The sequence below is a fragment of the Oncorhynchus tshawytscha genome, linkage group LG08, assembly GCF_018296145.1.
Source record: "Oncorhynchus tshawytscha isolate Ot180627B linkage group LG08, Otsh_v2.0, whole genome shotgun sequence".
Taxonomy (NCBI): Eukaryota; Metazoa; Chordata; class Actinopteri; order Salmoniformes; family Salmonidae; genus Oncorhynchus; species Oncorhynchus tshawytscha.
Genome location: NC_056436.1, coordinates 12,705,338 through 12,727,437, shown reverse-complemented (window position 1 = coordinate 12,727,437; position 22,100 = coordinate 12,705,338). Strand labels below are relative to the sequence as shown.

General features: G+C 44.6%; 1 protein-coding gene across 2 annotated transcripts; it reads left to right on the top strand.

Moving 5' to 3' along the window:
* The first annotated feature begins 466 nt into the window (after nucleotides 1-466).
* Nucleotides 467-21,782, top strand: LOC112256906 (dihydropyrimidinase-related protein 5-like). 2 transcript variants are annotated; one of them, XM_024430461.2, is made up of 14 exons: nucleotides 467-641; nucleotides 4,226-4,280; nucleotides 4,431-4,643; nucleotides 14,139-14,297; nucleotides 14,558-14,737; nucleotides 15,139-15,207; nucleotides 15,590-15,634; nucleotides 16,908-16,983; nucleotides 17,200-17,356; nucleotides 17,807-17,948; nucleotides 18,631-18,773; nucleotides 19,171-19,378; nucleotides 19,630-19,795; nucleotides 19,954-21,782. In XM_024430461.2, exons 2-14 carry the CDS (start codon nucleotides 4,233-4,235, stop codon nucleotides 20,037-20,039), a joined length of 1,692 nt encoding a protein of 563 aa, XP_024286229.1. In that variant the 5' UTR covers nucleotides 467-641; nucleotides 4,226-4,232; the 3' UTR covers nucleotides 20,040-21,782. The 2 variants fall into 2 exon arrangements, with proteins under 2 accessions (XP_024286229.1, XP_042181175.1); XM_042325241.1 differs by lacking the exon at nucleotides 467-641 and adding an exon at nucleotides 4,028-4,126.
* Nucleotides 21,783-22,100: the final 318 nt, after the last annotated feature.

Genomic DNA, 22,100 nt, shown 5'->3' with positions numbered 1-22,100 from the left:
GGCTGCTTTTCCTTCACTCTGGGGTCCAACTTATACCAGACCATCTCAATTTGTACAACTCTGATATATGTTTTTTTTCTTCTAAGTTGCCGAAATGCCACATGCTTCACTTACGTTATTTGTACATTTATATTGTTAGTACATTTGTAACAACCTAACTGTTACGAAACTTCTATTCGGTCACTGTTAGGAAACTTCTATTCGATCACATAAGCCTTACATAGCAAATTAGCAATTACATTTTTTGTTGACCAAATTCGACACTCTCGTTGACCTCCATACAAAGATTCCTCACTTCGTGGGTTTTTTTCGTGGACAGATGTTGGGCGGAGTAAAACCTCTCTCTTCGCCTCTTCCTCTCTGTTCCTACCCACTGCCTCCAATAACGATACAGCCCCCTCCAAGTGGATACGCCCTAAGTGCATACTGATTGGTTCCTCTGGTGGCCGAACTGCATTATCTACCGGTGATTGGAGGGTCTGCACGTTGCACGGGCTTGGATGCTGTGACCGGAGGTTGAGAAGCCTGGAGTCTGCTCACTGTCTACCGCAAGTGTTCGTCTCATTCAGCGGATTGGTGCTGTGGTAGGCTATCAAAAAGTAACCCGAAAGGCGTTTTGGAGCCGTAGGCCGGTAGGAGAGGTATGTGGAACGAGATTGTGATATGCAGCCTTAGCATACAGTTATGTACTAAGAATAAAGTGAAGAATCTTTGACTTGGGGACTCTGTGCGGGTGTAGCCCATGGATCGGCCCTAGACAACGACGCTTGCTTTATGTGGATACTTTGTTTCTCATTCTGACTGGCTGAATGTCTAGTGTCTGCTACCCGGCGTCCTGACTGCTTCTTGTATATTTCTGATTCTGCCTTCCTAATTCCTTTCATGCCATCAATATCTTTTGTTGGGTAGTCGAAATTATAACCTTATAGGCTATAGGCTACCGGTAGACAGCATATGGAACTCCGACAGGGAACGTAAGCGCTATAGCTAGCTATCCAATTGCACATGCTATGAATTTGGCCCATCGATTTCTAGGTTCCAAGTGCAACATTATCTTTTAGACTGTGGGATGGAAGAGAGTATTTATTAACATAGGCTGTTCCGTTATTATGGGAGGGAGGGTTTTGGAAACTGTTTTCTGCATCGGTTTGGAACATTATGTATCCTGAAGGCCGATGTTTCTTTGTGTCAATGTAGGGTGTGCGATGTATTATTGTTGATCTATGATTTATTATATTCAAAGAAAATTCTGCCCTTATTTGTTATAGACTATAAGCTAGGGTCTAGCCAGTAACATGCGCAGTAACGTTGGAATTGCTATAATTTATGGTTGTATCAATCTGTAACGTTTCAAACTCCATGACCAATTGTCCACGTTGGCTACTGTCATATCTATGTTTGACAATTTTGTGAAATATCCTATAAACACTATTTGTAAAAGACTTAGGTCTGACAATACATTAGGCTAGCCTACACTAGACAACCTGCTGGTACTATATTATTTCTGCAGTAGCCTAATTATTTGTGCTCCACCCTGAAATGTGTAAAAAAAATAATAAGTAGCCTGTATGTGTTTCTATTCTACCCGTGGAAGGCATATTGTTGTGACTTCATTCCTTCATTAATTATACATCATAAAACACTCAGTAAGATGTGGGTCAACCAGTAGAAGTGATGGGTAACAAATGGTTGATGCATGTTCCCTCCCTCCCATATTTCAATGTGAAGTTTTAGACATCAGCTGTCTGCCTTTAAAATTGGCCTAGATTTGCATCTGAGCATGCCTGATCAAGATGTCATCTAGTCAACATTTTTATATAGATAATCTCAGCTCCCTATCTGGAGCTGTGAGGAGAGGGAGCATGTGGTGAACCTTCCAGCTGCCACACCCTCACACCCACACACGTAGGCATGGTGCACAGTCTGCATACACCCTCACTGTGCACAGAGAACGCATACTCTCACACCCACCACGTCTCACACCCACCACGTCTCACACCATGCACACACAGGGGGGTATTTATCATATTATTCCAATACATTGTATTGTATTGGAAAATGTGAATATCTTCACATTCTGATGAGATAATAGATCCCTCTGTCCTGCACCACAGTACACCTATACAGTATGTACAGTTGAAGTTGGAAGTTTACATACATTTTAGCCAAATACATTTCAACTCAGTTTTTCACAATTCCTGACATTTAATCCTAGTAAAAATTCCCTGTCTTAGGTCAGTTAGAATCACCACTTTATTTTTAAGAATGTGAAATGTCAGAATAATAGTAGAGTGATTTATTTCAGCTTTTATTTCTTTCATCACATTCCCAGTGGGACAGACATTTACATGCACTCAATTAGTATTTGGTAGCATTGCCTTTAAACTGTTTAACTTGGGTCAAATGTTTCAGGTAGCCTTCCACAAGCTTCCCACAATAAGTTGGGTGAATTTTGTCCCATTCTTCCTGACAGAGCTGGTGAATCTGAGTCAGGTTTGCAGGCCTCCTTTGCTCGCACATGCTTTTTCAATGGGATTGAGGTCAGGGCTTTGTGATGGGCACTCCAATACCTTGACATTGTTGTCCTTAAGCCATTTTGCCACAACTTTGTAAGTATGCTTGGGGTCATTGTCCATTTGGAAGACCCATTTGCGACCAAGCTTTAACTTCCTGACTGATGTCTTGAGATGTTGCTTCAATATATCCACATAATTTCCCATCCTCATGAAACCATCTATTTTGTGAAGTGCACCAGTCCCTCCTCCAGCAAAGCATCATGATGCTGCCACCCCCGTGCTTCGCGGTTGGGATGGTGTCCTTCGGCCTGCAAGCCTCCCCCTTTTTCCTCCAAACATAACGATAGTCATTTTGGCCAAACAGTTCTCTTTTTATTTCATCAGACCAGAGGACATTTCTCAAAAATGTACGATCTTTGTCCCGATGTGTAGTTGCAAACCGTAGTCTGGCTTTTTTATGGTGGTTTTGGAAAGGTGGCTTCTTCCTTGCTGAGTGGCCTTTCAGGTTATGTTGATATAGGACTCGTTTTACTGGGGATATAGATACTTTTGTACCTGTTTCCTCCAGCATCTTCACAAGGTCCTTTGCTGTGGTTCCGGGATTGATTTGCACTTCTCGGACCTTGGAGACAGTACGCGTCTCCTTCCTGAGCGGTATGAAGGATGCGTGTTCCCATATTGTTTATACTTGCGTACTATTGTTTGTACAGATGAACGTGGTACCTTCAGGCGTTTGGAAATTACTCCCAAGTATGAACCAGGCTTGTGGAGGTCTACAAGCCTTGGCTTATTTCTTTTGATTTTCCCATGATGTCAAGCAAAGAGGCACTGAGTTTGAAGGTAGGCCTTGAAATACATCCACAGGTACACCTCCAATTGCCTCAAATGATATCAATTCGCCTATCAGAAGCTTCTAAAGCCATGACATAATTTTCTGGAATTTTCCAAGCTGTTTAAAGGCACAGTCAACTTAGTGTATGTAAACTTCTGACCCACCGGAATACAGTGAACAGTGAAATAATCTGTCTGTAATCAATTGTTGGAAAAATTACTTGTGTCATGCACAAAGTAGATGTCCTAACCGACTTGCCAAAACTATAGTTTGTTAACAAGAAATTTGTGGAGTGGTTGAAAAACAAGGTTTAATGACTCCAACCTGTATGTAAACTTCCAACTTCAACTGTATGTACAGGTTCATGTGTGGTTTTAGAGTAAAAAATAATAGAATGCAATTCTGCGGTGGACAGAAACCAGTGTGTGTTTTTGTCCAGACAGATAAGGGCTGTTTGGTCATACTCAGTGACAGACACAGCCTCTGAGTCAAGCCTGCTAGTTGATGTCACAGCAGCCTGGCCAGGCCAAGCTGAGAACACTATTTATTGTGTTATAACTTGTTTTAGAACACAGCGATTCATTTGTGTTCTTCAATGGGTCCCTCCCTCTTCATCTGAATGTAATGCCAATGACTGTCAGTAGTACCACTGCTTGTATATACCAAGTTGTAGTTGAAGTGTTGTGGTATTGCTGGTCAGGAAACGAATATCATTCTCCATGAGAGTGAAAAGTGATTTCTCATCTGCGTGTCGCTCTTTCAGAGAAAATATGCAGAGGTTAAATCAACAACAAAAATCTTCTACAATGTTAATTTTGCGACTGTAACTCCCTTCACCACAAGTGAGAAGTGCTAACCCTTCACTTCTCTCTTCCAGAGCCATCATGTCTTCCAGTTCAGCGACAACCAGGATCCTGATCAAGGGTGGCAAGGTGGGTGTGTTGTGTTGACTGCTGTTGTGGTTATTGATGGTGGTGGTGAAGATCCCAGTGGGATTGAAACATTGTCTGTTCATCTGAAATAAATCACTGGGGAGTGTTGCAGATATTACCTGTTTCATTTATTCATATTTTTTCCACCAGGTGGTGAACGATGACTTGACACAGGAGGCAGACGTCTACATTGAGAACGGTATCATCATGCAGGTCGGGGAGGGGCTGATGATCCCGGGAGGGGCCAAGGTGATTGACGCTTCTGGGAAACTGGTCCTCCCCGGGGGGATCGACACCAGTGTGCACCTCCAGCAGACTTTCATGAATGCTACCACCGTGGACGACTACTACAGTGGCACCAAGGTATCTGTTGGCTGTATGGTCTTCAGGAGTCCTCTCTGTGAGGTTGAGAAAAAAAACACTGCTGTAGGCATTACCCTCTAACCCAGTGTTGTAGGCATTACCCTCAATAACCCAGTGTTGTAGGCATTACCCTCAATAACCCAGTGCTGTGGGCATTGCCCTCAATAACCCAGTGCTGTGGGCATTGCCCTCAATAACCCAGTGCTGTGGGCATTGCCCTCAATAACCCAGTGCTGTGGGCATTGCCCTCAATAACCCAGTGCTGTGGGCATTGCCCTCAATAACCCAGTGCTGTGGGCATTGCCCTCAATAACCCAGTGTTGTGGGCATTGCCCTCAATAACCCAGTGTTGTGGGCGCTACCCTCAATATATAAGGGCATAGAGTCCAAGATGTTTATTAACAATCCAAAAGGGGCAGGCAAGAGACTGGTCGTGGACAGGCAAAGGTCAAAACCAGTTCAGTTCCAGAGGTACAGAATGGCAGGCAGGCTCGAGGCCAGGGCAGGCAGAATGGCAGGCAGGCTCGAGGCCAGGGCAGGCAGAATGGCAGGCAGAATGCAGGCAGAATGGCAGGCAGGCTCGAGGCCAGGGCAGGCAGAATGGCAGGCAGAATGGCAGGCAGAATGGCAGGCAGGCTCGAGGCCAGGGCAGGCAGAATGGCAGGCAGAATGGCAGGCAGGCTCGAGGCCAGGGCAGGCAGAATGGCAGGCAGAATGGCAGGCAGAATGGCAGGCAGGCTCGAGGCCAGGGCAGGCAGAATGGCAGGCAGGCTCGAGGCCAGGGCAGGCAGAATGGCAGGCAGAATGGTCAGGCAGGCTCGAGGCCAGGGCAGGCAGAATGGTCAGGCAGGCTCGAGGCCAGGGCAGGCAGAATGGTCAGGCAGGCTCGAGGCCAGGGCAGGCAGAATGGCAGGCAGGCTCGAGCCAGGGCAGGCAGAATGGCAGGCAGAATGGCAGGCAGGCTCGAGGCCAGGGCAGGCAGAATGGCAGGCAGGCTCGAGGCCAGGGCAGGCAGAATGGTCAGGCAGGCTCGAGGCCAGGGCAGGCAGAATGGTCAGGCAGGCTCGAGGCCAGGGCAGGCAGAATGGCAGGCAGGCTCGAGGCCAGGGCAGGCAGAATGGCAGGCAGAATGGCAGGCAGGCTCGAGGCCAGGGCAGGCAGAATGGCAGGCAGGCTCGAGGCCAGGGCAGGCAGAATGGTCAGGCAGGCTCAAGGCCAGGGCAGGCAGAATGGTCAGGCAGGCTCGAGGCCAGGGCAGGCAGAATGGCAGGCAGGCTCGAGGCCAGGGCAGGCAGAATGGCAGGCAGGCTCGAGGCCAGGGCAGGCAGAATGGCAGGCAGGCTCGAGGCCAGGGCAGGCAGAATGGCAGGCAGGCTCGAGGCCAGGGCAGGCAGAATGGTCAGACAGGTGGGAATGGAGTCCAGAAAAACAGGCGAAGGTCAAATCCGGGAGGACTAGTAAAAGAGAATAGAAAAACACACTGGTTGACTTGAACATACAAGACGAACTGGCACAAAGAGACAGGAAACACAGGGATAAATACACTGGGGGAAATAAGTGACACCTGGAGGGGGTGGAGACAATAACAGGAACAGGTGAAACAGATCAGGGCCTGACACAATAACCCAGTGTGGGAGGCATTACCCTCAATAACCCGGTGCGGTAGGCATTACCCTCAATAACCCAGTGCTGTATGCATTACCCTCAATAACCCAGTGCTGTATGCATTACCCTCAATAACCCAGTGTGGTAGGCATTACCCTCAATAACCCAATGTGGTAGGCATTACCCTCAATAACCCAGTGCGGTATGCATTACCCTCAATAACCCAGTGCTGTTGGCTGCACTGGGATATTGGGGGTAATGCCAGAGGGCCTCGCCTTTTGAGTCTGGTTCCTCTCCAGGTTTCTTCCTTCTAGGGATACTTTGCTACAGTGCTGCTTCTTGCTCTTTGGGGATTAAGGCAGGGTTACTAGTTGTAAAAAAAAAAAGGCTGTATCAAACAACGTTGGTACATTGACAAAAAGGACACGTGTTTTTAGGACTGGCATTACGCTCTCTCTCTGTCTCTCTCTGTATTTTGGTAGAAACCTGCAGCAAGGTTGGACTAGCAATGCCAAATACTCAGTTACAACAATGACATTTCCAGTGGGAAGAACAGGTTGTAATGACGTCATTATTACAATGCCCTCTGGGAATTTGGCAATATACTATACAAATAGGTCATTGCAATGATGAACTGTCAAATGTAATGGTAGCAACTATTGTTAGAGAAGGCACTATATGGTTTTGTACACTAACGAGAGTCAATCCGGTTTTATGGGAAGACGGAGATGTAGTTACCATGCATCAATTGATAATTGACCCAGCCTTGTGGGAAACTGACAACCATCTGTCAGACATATTCCACCTCACTGTAACCCACTGGACCACCATGGTAACTAAATAAACTCATTTTCCCAGTGTGCCTTGCAGCGTGAGGAAAATAACTTAAGATTTTGTGTGGAGACAGACTCCTGAATCCTCCCTGAATCCCAAGTCGACCCTTAGTCCCTCATTCCCTCATCCCTACACACTCCTGGAGATCTGGATAGAAGGACAAAATCCCACTCAGCCTCTCAGAAGGCAAATTGAAGTAATTACCATGTTGCCAATAAATGACCAATTCTCTTTGATGTACAGAAATAGCTAGGGGTTGATTAGGGATTCAGGGAGTGAGTAAGAAATATTCAGAAAACTACAATTAAACCGGGTGTGGACTCCGATGCTGCATTTATTTAGACCGAGATGGGGGATGCATAATTCTGCTGACTCAAGTTAGATATGATACATTATTCTCTGTTCTGAGTCCTCTTTATTTTATTACATAACTCACTTCCCCATCAATGATTTATATAGATGATGTAGCAGGAAGCTGTGGAATCTGTAGCAGGGTGTGCTGACTCCTGATGCAGTCAAACAGCAGCGGACTAAACAGGCCGGAAAGAATTTAATTCTATTCCATTATATTCTGTATTATTCTTTTCCATTTTCCATTTTATTCTGTTCTATTCAATTCTGTTTTCTATCAGTGCACTGGAGGGAGAGCTGGAGGGATAGATAAAGGGAGAGACAGTTAAAATAGTCACTCTCTGTTTCTCTATTTGATATTACAAAATACGTTTTTATTACAATGTATATTGTATACATTTGTTGCTATGGCAATATTGACTCAATGTTTTTCATGCCAATAAAACCACTTAAATTTGAATTTGAGAGATGGAGACAGACAGATGAGGGAAAGCGAGAGATACAGAGAGGAGGTGGTGGGGCTGGGGAAACAAGCAGACTGAGACTGGGGCTATCCCAGTTCATTTCAGGGCATGGATGACTCATCCATAATCATGCTCAACCACCCAGAGATTACACACAGCGTCTGAGAGCATAGCTGTGTTTTAGACCACAAGCTAGCCAAGGGTATGTTATCATTCTTCTAATCTGGGGTTGGCAGACCCTAAGCCCCCCCCCCCAATCAATAGACCGTAGCTGCTGCTGTGCTGCCTGGCTAGAGTACCAAGACAAATGCAGATCGGTTTTTGTTTCCATGGCTACCATGGGGCTGCTGCAGAGACTGCTGAAAAAAAACCTTTTCCCTCAGGTAATTTTGCTGGAAGACAATAGTTTTCAAACACACTACACTAGAGACACTTACAACCCTTACCAGACACTCCTCCACTCTCTCTAGGGTCAGCTGACTCAAAGATGCTATTTGGATGATGCACTTAACAACACAGTAACAGACTCAGTCGGTGCGGCAGGGTAGCCTAGTGGTTAGAGTGTTGGACTAGTGACCGGAAGGTTGCAAGTTCAAATCCCCGAGCTGACAAGGTACAAATCTGTCGTTCTGCCCCTGAACAGGCAGTTAACCCACTGTTCCTAGGCCGTCATTGAAAATAAGAATTTGTTCTTAACTGACTTGCCTAGTAAAATAAAGGTACAATTTTAAAAAAAGGATTTAATATAGTATGTATTTTGTTTTACATCAGTATCAACCTGGTTTTCGAAGGATTTAGAACACATTTTATTAGTCACATGCGCTAAATAATACAGGTGTAGACCTTACAGTGAAATGCTTACTTACGAGCCCCTAACCAACAATGCAGTTAAACAAAATGCGGATAAGAAATAAAAGTAGCAAGTAATTAAAGAGCAGCTGTAAAATAACAATAGCGAGACTCTATACAGGGGGTACCGGTACAGAGTCAATGTCAAATCAAATCAAATCAAATTGTATTTGTCACATACACATGGTTAGCAGATGTTAATGCGAGTGTAGCGAAATGCTTGTGCTTCTAGTTCCGACAATGCAGTAATAACGAGCAAGTAATCTAACTAACAATTCCAAAAAAAACTGTCTTATACACAGTGTAAGGGGATAAAGAATATGTACATAAGGATATATGAATGAGTGATGGTACAGAGCAGCATAGGCAAGATACAGTAGATGATATCGAGTACAGTATATACATATGAGATAAGTATGTAAACCAAGTGGCATAGTTAAAGTGGCTAGTGATACATGTATTACAGAAGGATGCAGTCGATGATATAGAGTACAGTATCAACGTATGCATATGAGATGAACAATGTAGGGTAAGTAACATTATGTAAGGTAGCATTGTTTAAAGTGGCTAGTGATATATTTACATCATTTCCCATCAATTCCCATGATTAAAGTGGCTGGAGTAGAGTCAGTGTCATTGACAGTGTGTTGGCAGTAGCCACTCAATGTTAGTGGTGGCTGTTTAACAGTCTGATGGCCTTGAGATAGAAGCTGTTTTTCAGTCTCTCGGTCCCAGCTTTGATGCACCTGTACTGACCTCGCCTTCTGGATGACAGCGGGGTGAACAGGCAGTGGCTCGGGTGGTTGATGTCCTTGATGATCTTTATGGCCTTCCTGTAGCATCGGGTGGTGTAGGTGTCCTGGAGGGCAGGTAGTTTGCCCCGGTGATGCGTTGTGCAGACCTCACTACCCTCTGGAGAGCCTTACGGTTGAGGGCGGTGCAGTTGCCATACCAGGCGGTGATACAGCCCGCCAGGATGCTCTCGATTGTGCATCTGTAGAAGTTTGTGAGTGCTTTTGGTGACAAGCCGAATTTCTTCAGCCTCCTGAGGTTGAAGAGGCGCTGCTGCGCCTTCCTCACGATGCTGTCTGTGTGAGTGGACCAAGTTTGTCTGTTACATCTCCTCCCACTACTGTTCCATCGATGTCGGGGTTGGTAATCAAGCCTACCACTGTTTTGTGGAGTGGAGGCTATTTTCCTGATACCCTCACCTCCTCCCTGTAGGCCGTCTCGTCGTTGTTGGTAATCAAGGTTGTGGAGTGGAGGCTATATACCCGGTACAGAGTCAATGTGGAGGGTATATACAGGGGGTACCGGTACAGAGTCAATGTGGAGGCTATATACAGGGGGTACCAGTACAGAGTCAATGTGGAGGCTATATACAGGGGGTACCAGTACAGAGTCAATGTGGAGGCTATATACAGGGGGTACCGGTACAGAGTCAATGTGGAGGGTATATACAGGGGGTACCGGTACAGAGTCAATGTGGAGGCTATATACAGGGGGTACCGGTACAGAGTCAATGTGCGGGGCACCGGTTAGTTGAGGTAATATGTACATGTAGGTAGTTATTAAAGTGCATAGATGGTAACAGAGAGTAGCAGCGGTGTAAAATGGGAGGGGGGCAATGCAAATAGTCTGTGTAGACATTTGACTAGATGTTCAGGAGTCTTATGGCTTGGGTGTAGAAGCTGTTTAGAAGTCTCTTGGACCTAGACTTGGTGCTTTGGTACCGCTTGCCGTGCGGCAGCAGAGAGAACAGTCTGACTTGGGTGGCTAGAGTCTTTGACAATTTTTAGGTCCTTCCTCTGACACCGCCAGGTATAGAGGTCCTGGATGGCAGGGATCTTGACCCCAGTGATGTACTGGGCGTTAGCACTACCCTCTGTAGTGCCTTGCGGTCGGAGGCCGAGCAGTTGCCATACCAGGCAGTGATGCAACCATACTCTCGATGGTGCAGCTGTAGAACCTTTTGAGGATCTGAGGACCCATGCCAAATCTTTTCAGTCTCCTGAGGGGGAATCAGGGTTTGTCATGCCCTCTTCACAACTGTCTTGGTGTGTTTGGTGATGTGGACACCAAGGAACTTAAAGCTTTCAACCTGTTCCACTGCAGCCCCGTCGATGAGAATGGGTCGTGCTCAGTCCTCTTTTTCCTGTAGTCCACAATCATCTCCTTTGTCTTGATCACGTTGAGGGAGAGGTTGTTGTCCTGGCACCACATGGCCAGATCTCTGACCTCCTCCCTAAAGGCTGTCTCGTCGTTGTCGATGATCAGGCCTACCACTGTTGTGTCATCGGCAAACTTAATGATGGTGTTGGAGTCATGCCTGTCCGTGAACAGGGAGCACAGGAGGGGACTGAGCACACACCCTTGAGGGGCCCCTGTGTTGAGGATCAGTGTGGCGGATGTGTTACCTACCCTTATCACCTGGGGGCATCCTGTCAGGAAGTCCAGGATCCAGTTGCAGAGGGAGGTGTTTAGTCCCAGGTTCCTTAGCTTATCGATGAGCTTTGAGGGCACTATGGTGTTGAACGCTGAGCTGTAGTCAGTGAATAGCATTCTCACATAGGTGTTCCTTTTGTCCAGGTGGGAAAGGGCAGTGCGGTGTGCAATAGAGATTGCATCATCTGTGGATCTGTTGGGGCGGTATGCAAATTGGAGTGAGTCTAGGGTTTCTGGGATACTGGTGTTGATGTGAGCCATGACCAGCCTTTCGAAGCACTTCATGGCTACAGACATGAGTGCTATGGGTCAATAGTCGTTTAGGCAGGTTACCTTAGTGGTCTTAGGCACTGGGACTATGGTGGTCTGCTTGAAACATGTTGGTATTACAGACTCTGACAGGGAGAGGTTGAAAATGTCAGTGAAGACACTTGCCAGTTGGTTAGCATATGCTCACAGTACACGTCCTGGTAATCCGTCTGGCCCTGCGGCCTTGTGAATGTTGACCTGTTTAAAGATCTTACTCACATCGGCTGCGGAGCGTGTAATCACACAGTCTTCCAGAACAGCTGGTGCTCTCATGCATGTTTCAGTGTTATTTGCCTCGAAGCAAGCATAGAGGTAGTTTACCTTGTCTGGTAGGCTCGTGTCACTGGGCAGCTCTCGGCTGTGCTTCCTGTTGTAGTCTGTAATGGTTTGCAAGCCCTGCCACATCCAACAAGCCTCAGAGCCGGTGTAGTACGATTTAATCTTAGTCCTGTATTGACACTTTGCCTATTTGATGGTTCGTCGGAGGGCATATTGGGATATCTTATAAGCTTCTGGGTTAGAGTCCTGCTCCTTGAAAGTGGCAGCTCTAGCCTTTAGCTCAGTGCGGATGTTGCCTGTAATACATGGCTTCTGGTTGGGGTATGGTCAATATTGGGATGACGTCATCGATGTACTTATTGATGAAGCCAATGACAGATGTGGTGTACTCCTCAATGCCATCGGAGGAATCCAGGAACATATTCCAGTCTGTGCTAGCAAAACAGTCCTGTAGCTTTTCATCTGCTTCATCTGACCACTTTTTTTTATTGACCTCGTCACTGGTGCTTCCTGCTTAAAGTTTTGCTAAGCAGGAATCAGGCGGATAGAATTATGGTGAGATTTACCAAATGGAGGGCGAGGGAGAGCTTTGTATGTGTCTCTGTGTGTGGAGTAAAGGTGGTGAAGAGTTTTTATAAAATATTTTCCCCTTCCCTCTGGTTGCACATTTAACATGCTGATATACAGATGAAAATTCTCTAGGTTGGAAGTGAGGTCTACAGTTCATCATGAGATATATTCTACCTCAGGCGAGCAATATCTCGAGACTTCCTTAGATATCATGCACCAGCTGTTATTTACAAAAATACATAGACCGCCACTCCTTGTCTTACCAGACACCGCTGTTCTATCCTGCCGGTGCAGCGTATTACCAGCCAGCTGTATGTTGATAGTGTTGTCATTCAGCCACGTCTCCGTGAAGCAAAAGATGTTACAGTTTAATGTCCTGTTGGTAGTTTAATCTTTCGCTTAGGTCATATATTTTATTGTCCAAAGATTGCACGTTTGATAGCAGAATGGAAGGAAGTGCGGGTTTATTCGATCGCCTACGAATTCTCAGAAGGCAGCCCGTCCTCCGACCCTTTTTCTTCACATCCTCTTCACGCAAATAATCGGGATCTGGGCCTGTTCCCGAGAAAGCAGTATATTGTTCGCGTCAGACTCGTTAAAGGGGGGAAAAAAGGATTCTGAACATGTAATGGAGCAGTAGTGAAGCTTTCATACGTCGGAATCTATGATTAGAAATGTATCCTATAGAATCATATTTTAAATGTTTGACTATTAGGATGGCCATATAATGCATTGTTCATTCCTACATTTTGGATCTAGTATGTCTGCCTCAGCTGATTGATGGTCCTTGTTGTAATAAACAATGAGAGGACTGACCGCTGCTTGAAATCAAATCAAATCAAATTTTATTTGTCACATACACATGGTTAGCAGATGTTAATGCGAGTGTAGCGAAATGCTTGTGCTTCTAGTTCCGACAATGCAGTAATAACCAACAAGTAATCTAACTAACAATTCCAAAACTACTGTCTTATACACAGTGTAAGGGGATAAAGAATATGTACATAAGGATATATGAATGAGTGATGGTACAGAGCAGCATAGGCAAGATACAGTAGATGGTATCGAGTACAGTATATACATATGAGATGAGTATGTAAACAAAGTGGCATAGTTAAAGTGGCTAGTGATACATGTATTACATAAGGATACCACACTGCACACTGCCCTAACCCATCTGGACAAGAGGAATACCTATGTGAGAATGCTGTTCATTGACTACAGCATTAGTTAGCTATAATTAGTTACATTAGTTAGCTATAATAAGCTTTAATTACTATAATAACTCTTCATTAGACCCCCCTGGTTTGGGTTACTGAAAGATGTATGGATTTTCCATGTGTGTGTTACAAATGGCACCCTAGTTCCTATATAGAGCACTGCTTTTGACCAGGGTCCATAGGTGGTCCGTAGTACATGGAATAGGGTGCCATTTGGGGTGCAGACTATAACATCCACCCAGCAAATAAACGTTAAGGCCAACGTTAAGGCCATCGTTATGGATAAGTGACACATTTTACTGTTGATTAATTTCAAAGCTGGGGCAACAGTGACGTGTTCATTCTGTCTTGCTCTAAATCTATAGAGAATAATCAATGCAATTACCTACTAACTAGATGTGACAAGGTTACGAGGCCTTAGAGGGCATGTGTGTGTCCTCTAATACAACCTATGCTGCCTTGTGCCTTATAGGTGACCGTTTCCACTACCTAGGTCCCATCGCCTTTTATAAAGACCTGCTCAAATACGTTGAATGTGAGTATGTCATCTTTTTCTATTCCTTGTACAGGCAGCCCTGGCTGGAGGGACCACCATGGTTATAGGACATGTGTTACCAGAGAAGAACGAATCTCTGCTGGAAGCCTATGAGAAGACCCGCTCCCAGGCTGACAATAAAGCCTGCTGCGATTACGCCCTGCATATGGGGGTCACCTGGTGGGGGCCAAAGGTAACTGTCGTACTCCTTTGATAACTGGAGTCCGGTGGTATTTTACCCTTTTCCATTTTACTTAGCTAAGATGAACCAAACAGAGCCAATCTTTACTACACTGGCCTGATTACACATCCACAAGTTGCTGGATCTGTGCTGGAAAATACATTATGAAAGGAAGATATCACAGTACATATTCAGGTAGGCACGATAATGTGAAAAGGTGTGATTCCTGACTGTTCATCTTGTACATGTGAACTCTAACCCCTGACCTATAGGTACGAGCTGAGATGGAGAGCCTGGTGAGAGATAAAGGCATCAACTCGTTCCAGATGTTCATGGCCTATAAGGACCTGTTCATGCTGAGGGACTCTGAGCTCTTCCAGGCCCTACAGAACTGTAAGGACATCGGGGCCGTGGCCCGTGTACACGCTGAGAACGGAGAGCTGGTGGCCGAGGTGGGTCAGAGTCTCTGGTTCAATATGTAGTTCCATGTCACTGTCTTTTCTTCCATCGTATCTTTGAACAGAAAGAAATTATCTGTAATGATTCAGCTTCTAAAAACTTATCTCAATGAGGCAAGTCATTTGCAGCAACCACAATACATACAAACATCAACATCAGAATATCAAAGGATATTTACAGGTAGGCTTGGTAAGTGCAATTTCATATGAGTTGAGTTGTGAGAACTGGTGGCAGAGCAGAGGTGAGACAGAGACCATAGAGCTAGAATTACTAGAACGGACATTCAACGTTACGTGATGGATGGGCCGGCAGACATATTTAGTGTACTCTCTATTTCTATGGGTGATGCAACACATACACCAGGATTCATGACCTCATCCTGTGGGTTTTCTAGGGCGCCAAGGAGGCATTGGACCTGGGCATCAGCGGCCCTGAGGGCATCGAGATCAGCAGAGCAGAGGAGGTAAGACCAATCAAATGTATTTTATAAAGCCCTTTTTACATCAGAAGTTGTCACAAAGTGATTTCCAGATACCCAGCCTAAAACCCCAAAGAGCAAGCAATGCAGAGGTAGATGACCTTCTCTTTACTCTTGTAACCTGTACTCATATCCGACCACATACTCCCTTGTCTTTCTTTCAGTGCTTCATAGACATGATGGAATACAATTCTATTGTGGATATCAGCCCTTCATAATATTGTAATGACCCTAGCGTTATGGATATCAGCCCTTCATAATATTGCAATGACCCTAGCGTTATGGATATCAGCCCTTCATAATATTGCAATGACCTTTTGAGCAGCGCCTTATGCTACTCACCACAATATTCTGTTTCTTCTCACAGCTTGAGGCAGAGGCCACCCATCGTGCGATTACCATCGCCAATAGGGTGAGTGTGTGTTCTGTGTCAAGTTGTTGCATTTTCTATATCATCATGCACATCAGCACAGTGGTACAACACGTGAGTCAAAAGTATGTGGACACTTGCTCATCAGAACATCTCATTCCAAAATCATGGGTATTAATATGGAGTTAATACCCTTTGCTGCTATAACAGCCTCCACTCTTCTGGGAAGGCTTTCCAATAGATGTTGGAACATGGGGACTTGCGTGGGGACTTGCTTCCATTCAGCCACAAGAACATTAGTGAGGTCGGGCACTGATGGGGTTGAGGTCAGGGCTCTGTGCTGGCCAGTCAAGTTCTTCCACACCGATCTCGACAAACCATTTCTATATGGACCTCGCTTTGTGCACAGGGGCATTGTCATGCTGAAACAGGAAAGGGCCTTCCCAAACTGTTGCCACAAAGTTGGAAGCACAGAATCGACTAGAATGTCATTGTATGCTGTAGCATTAAGATTTCCCTTCACTGGAACTAAGCGGTCTAGCCCGAACCATTAAAAAACAGCTCCAGACCATTATTCCTCTTTTACCAAACTTTAGTTGGCACTATGCATTCGGGCAGGTAGCGTTTCCCTGGCATCTGCCAAACCAAGATTGGTCCGTCGGACTGACAGATGGTGAAGCGTGATTCATCACTCCAGAGAACGCGTTTCCACTGCTCCAGAGTCCAATGGCTGCGAGCTTTACACCACTCCAGTCGACGTTTGGCATTGCGCATGGTGATCTTAGGTTTGTATGCGGCTGCTCGGCCATGGAAACCCATTTCATGAAGCTCTCGACAAACCGTTCTTGTACTGATGCTGCTTTTAGAGGCAGTTTGTAACACTGACTACCGAGTTCCAACTGAGAACAGACACTTCAGCACCCGGCGGTCCCGTTCTGTGAGCTTGTGTGGCCTACCACTTTGCGGCGGAGCAGTTGTTGCTCCTAGATGTTTCCACTTTACAATAACAGCACTAACAGTTGACAGGGGCTGTTGGAACGTGCCACGTTGAAAGTCACTGAGCTCTTCAGTAAGGCTATTCTACTGCCACTGTTTGTCCATGAAGATTGCATGACTGTGTGCTCAATTTTTATACACCTGTCAACAAACGAGTATGGCTGAAATAGCCAAATCCACTCATTTGAAGGCGTGTCCACATACTATTGTGTGTGTATAGTGTAACTGATTGGGAAATACCCTGCCATATTAAGGGCAATGGTTTTTCTGGTGAAAGCAAAGAAAACATGTTTTCTCTCTCTCTGTCATTCTCCCTCAGGCCCACTGCCCTATCTACCTTGTCAACGTGTCCAGCATGTCAGCAGGAAATGTGCTCGCCACAGCCAAGATGCAGGGTAAGGCATGTCCTGTTCTACCTGTCCTGTTCTCTCCTGTCAGATCAGAGATTTCCTGTGGTTTGTTACCCTCTGCTGGCTTGGTCTGATGTGCTCTTCACTACAAATGATTTGTGAACATCTGTCTTGTACAGTAACTGGCCAATACTACATTCTACACACTACACATGACTCTCTATGGCTCTGTAGGAACCCATCTTACTGATCTGTCTGTAGGTAAAGTGGTCCATGGGGAGACCACCACGGCCCATGCAGTGCTGAACGGGCTGCAGTACTACCACCAGGACTGGGCCCATGCTGCAGCCTACGTCACAGTGCCTCCTCTACGCCTGGACCCCAATACACCAAACTACCTGATGAGTCTACTGGGGAAGTAAGAGGGGAATGTTTCCTTTGTAATCTGCTAAACGTGTTTAATGTTTGAGCCGACATCCGCAGCATTTTCATCTAATGTGATGTTGGGAATTGTCTTAAAAATGCTATCGCTGTGCACAGATCGTAAATCTACGTTGGCTTGAATCCAGGCACCAGTCTGTTGGCGTTCAGTAATATAATCCAGGCACCAGTCTTTTGGCGTTCAGTAATATAATCCAGGCACCAGTCTGTTGGCGTTCAGTAATATAATCCAGGCACCAGTCTGTTGGCGTTCAGTGATAATATCATGTTCCAACTCAATTTCCCTCCTGACTCGTCCTCTCCTCCTTCTCTCTGGTCTTTAACAGTGACACTCTGGATATTGTGTTATCAAAGTTAATGAAATGATGGTGCGTGTGTGTGATTTCCCCTGACCTATCATCTCCTCCCTCTCTCTTGTCTACTGCAGTGACACTCTGAACGTAGTGGTGTCTGACCACCGTCCCTTTACCACCAAACAGAAGGCTATGGGCAAGGATGACTTCACAAAGATCCCCCACGGAGTCCCAGGCATCCAGGACCGCATGAGCGTCATCTGGGAGAGAGGAGTGGTAGGCAACGATATAAATAGTATTATAGTATCTGTCTAGGCAACGATATAAATAGTATTATAGTATCTCTGTCTAGGCAACGATATAAGTAGTATTATAGTATCTCTGTCTAGGCAACGATATAAGTAGTATTATAGTATCTCTGTCTAGGCAACGATATAAGTAGTATTATAGTATCTCTGTCTAGGCAACGATATAAATAGTATTATAGTATCTCTGTCTAGGCAATGATATAAATAGTATTATCTCTGTCTAGGCAATGATATAAATAGTATTATAGTATCTCTGTCTAGGCAATGATATAAATAGTATTATCTCTGTCTAGGCAATGATATAAATAGTATTATAGTATCTCTGTCTAGGCAACAATGTATTATAGTATGTATAATGCTATAAGTATCTGTCTAGGCAAAGATCTGTGCTCTACGACCAGATGGCTAAAAACATGAAGGCATGTATGAAGGCAAAGCTCTACGGCTGGATAGAAAGAAAACAGAAAGATTAGATCTGCTATTGTTGCTGTAACTAACTTGTACCATGGTGCAGACAGAAATGTATCTGTTATTTGTTGTGCATGTTCCATGATAAATGCCTATGATGTTTGATTCCAGTGGTAAACGTATTGATAACAAAATTTCCCTCTCCCTCTGACATGGAACATTTTGATCCCCTGCTAATCTAGGTTGGAGGCAAAATGGATGAGAACCGTTTTGTTGCGGTAACCAGCTCCAACGCAGCGAAGATCTACAACCTGTACCCCAGGAAGGGTAGGATCATCCCAGGGGCTGACGCTGACGTGGTGGTTTGGGACCCAGAAGGGACCAGGTATGTAAAACTAGCCACTCACTCCCTCCCATCTCACTACTATCGCTACATCAACCCATTACCCCCTGGGGGGAGGTTGAACCCCACCTGGGGGAGGTTAAGGTTTTCCTTTAACAGACTTTGAAAGGTTAATTTACATGTGTCCTGACATGAATGTGATCCCTGTGAATGTCGGGGGGAAAAGCCTTTAAAAGGCACATTGTCGGCTGTCTCGTGCGTTGGGCTACAACGCACCTTGCATTAAATTCGGCCTTACAGTGAGTGAATCAATGTTCTGCCCATGATCCATGCGAGAATCTATCCTACAACGCTGGTGTTCCTAGCGTTTTTCCCGACTGAGCCACACAAGACCAATAACAGTAGTAGGTGTGAAGACGACATGTTTCTCTGTTTCCAGGACCATCTCTGTGGACAACCAGGTGCAGGGTGGAGACTACAACCTCTACGAGAGTCTCCGTTGCCATGGTGTCCCCCTGGTTACCATCAGCCGTGGCCGTCTGGTCTATGAGAACGGAGTGTTCACGTGTTCTGAGGGCTCTGGGAAGTTCTATCCTCTCAGGACCTTCCCAGACTACCTCTATAAAAAGATGGTGCAGCGGGAGAAGGTACTGTACAAAGCTATCAACAGGATGTGGATTTTAAAATGTTAATTTACAGCAGACAAAATGTGACCTTTAAATGGCATAAACTCTCCATACCTGCTTCAGATCGTCTTTATTGTCATCAAGTGTTAGTAAAACACCTGTCTATAACCAGAGACTAATTATCCTGTGTGCATCTGTGCACATGTGTGTCTGCCTCTCTGCCTGTGTGTCTGCCTCTCTGCCTGTGTCTGCCTCTCTCTGACTCTCCTCAGTGTCAGGCCCTGAAGGCGGTGGAGCGAGAGCCGTACGAAGGAGACGTAGCAGTGATTCATTCTGGGAAGAAGGACTGTGGACCGTGTGACGGGGACACTCCAACACGACCACACACCAAGCACGGAGGACAGCGAGACCTGCATGAGTCTAGCTTCAGCCTCTCTGGTAACACACACTGCATCGCTTTGCATCCCTGCCTCTAAGGCGTAGAGAACTTTATTAATCACCAGCTATGATGCAGTGTCTATTCTGTCTCATGAACAATTAGCTCATTTTTGCTAACCTGACAGATTGTAATGTATCTTGTCTATCAATCTCTCCAGGTTCCCAGATCGATGATAAAACCCCAAAGAGATCTTCTGCGAGGATTCTGGCCCCCCCAGGTGGTCGATCCAGTGGAATCTGGTAACTGTGTGGAAGACTAGCGAGTTCTAGAACCAAACAGCTACCATAGTTCTCAATTACAATGAAGAATGGAACCAGGGCCAACCAAGACAACTGCTTGTTACGTTCTCTCAGAAAGCATAGAAAGAAAAACGTAATTCACATTTTATTTGAAAAACGAACACTCGTAGTATTTAGTGTATATATGATGACAGTCTGAATAACATTTTAATATTGGGATATCTGCCTGTATGGTCGAAACCTGAACAATATTGGGCTTAACTTTAAAAAATAAAATTACATTTTTGTTTTTAAATTTAGACAAATTTCAACTAAATTTCCGCAGCAGCTAACATAAGTTGCTAGTTGACTGTATTGGATATTTGGATGCATGTTAGAGTACTGTAAGTCATTATACACTAATGGTTTTAGGGGGTTGGGGGGTTTATTTCTCTGTTTAACCTACAATGCTGCACTTGTATCATGTACTACTCAGCTGCCTTTTCCTTACATTATTTGATGTGTAACAAAACAACTTTTTCTACTAATACAGAATCTTCATGAATAAATATGATTAGTTATTTATTATTGCACTTGACATGAAATAACGTGGCTGTCTCTCAACGTGGATACCATCATTTTGTGTGAAACACCTATTTTCTGTTCGGGTTCATTCACGATTACATTTGTCTGTTGACTAAAACGCAAATGCAAGCTGATACTTTTAAATGTGACTTGTATTTTATTTTTTATGTTACAATGTTATTGAGAATATGTCATTCCCCTTTAGGGCACTGTAAAATTATAAATATGAGTCCTGAAACTGAGGATGACAGCCTAAGTATTTTGACCTAAGTAAGTGCAGAGGTTTTATAGCTTCTATATTCCTGTTTACATTTTAATATAGTAGCACTCTCTTCCTTTCTGATCATCTCATCTCCCATCAATATGAATGAAGCTATGCTGTGTTTACTGTATGTTGTGGCATAGAACACTGATTTTACTCATATTTAGCAGTGTTCTATGTGTAATAAGTGGTGATTATTACTGTATGTTCCTCTGTCTGCAACAAGCTAGCTAGATAGCTTCACTCTGAAATGCCTTTTTTCTCACCAGCGAAGTCTCTCATTATCCACATATACAGTTAATGTATAGAGATAATATGCCCTTAACATGTGTATCATTGTGATTCCTCTTAGGATGTTCAAGTTAACTACTGAGCACATAACACTTAGCACAAAACACTGTGGAATTCTGGTCTTGACTTGCACTGAAACGTACTTGACAATTTTGTATATCTTTTCAGTTGACGTTTCCAAGGTTGGAACACTGTCAATTGGGCAAGAGACGTGCATGATCTATAATAAAACTGAATGTTGGGTATTATAAGGGCAATTTAAATATACAAAATGCATGTTCTCCAGAGTTTATTTATGTCAATGTCAGTCAATCCATTATATCACTGGATGACATGTTATTCAAGAGTGTCTATGAAAACCACTGTCTTTCTGTTTTGAGTTGTCTTTACACACTTCCATTGTAAGCTACTGAGAACATGAGTTTTATTTGATGAGAATATGCTTTAAATGTTTTTGTTTTTCCATAGCCTATTTCATTTACCACTGTGCGATAGAGTGCAGACGAGGTCATTACTGGTGCTGCACAGCCTTTGGTGTTTTCACTGAGGTTTGTTTTAGTTTTATCCTATGTGTTCTTGCAGCTCTTTAGCACAAGTTTGAGTGCAAATAAAACCACACTGAAATGTCAAGCTTGAATTGTGTTTCTTTAAAAAAGAACACAATTATGTATATGGTCTATAGCCTATGCTTGCTGTATTTGGCAAAAGGGGTTCAATAAATTAATGTACAATTGTGTTGCTATAGACTACATTACCGGTCCAAAATTGTAGATAATCTACTCATTCAAGAGTGTTTGTGAATAGGTGTTCTAAAACTTTTGACCGCTAGTGTAGAATATAATAGGGCTTATATAAGGTGTCGATACCCCCATCCGTCAGCAACAAATCTGTTAAAATGCCTAAGCACATGTAGGCTAGTGAGTCTGCTCCCTATAACAGACCAACATC

Coding starts and splice junctions, on each gene's coding strand:
- LOC112256906 (XM_042325241.1), top strand. CDS start 4,068: ATGAGAGTGAAAAGTGATTTCTCATCTGCGTGTCGCTCTTTCAGAGAA. Junction 4,644..14,138: donor ACTACTACAGTGGCACCAAG/GTATCTGTTGGC, acceptor TTCCTTGTACAG/GCAGCCCTGGCTGGAGGGAC. Junction 14,298..14,557: donor TCACCTGGTGGGGGCCAAAG/GTAACTGTCGTA, acceptor CCTGACCTATAG/GTACGAGCTGAGATGGAGAG.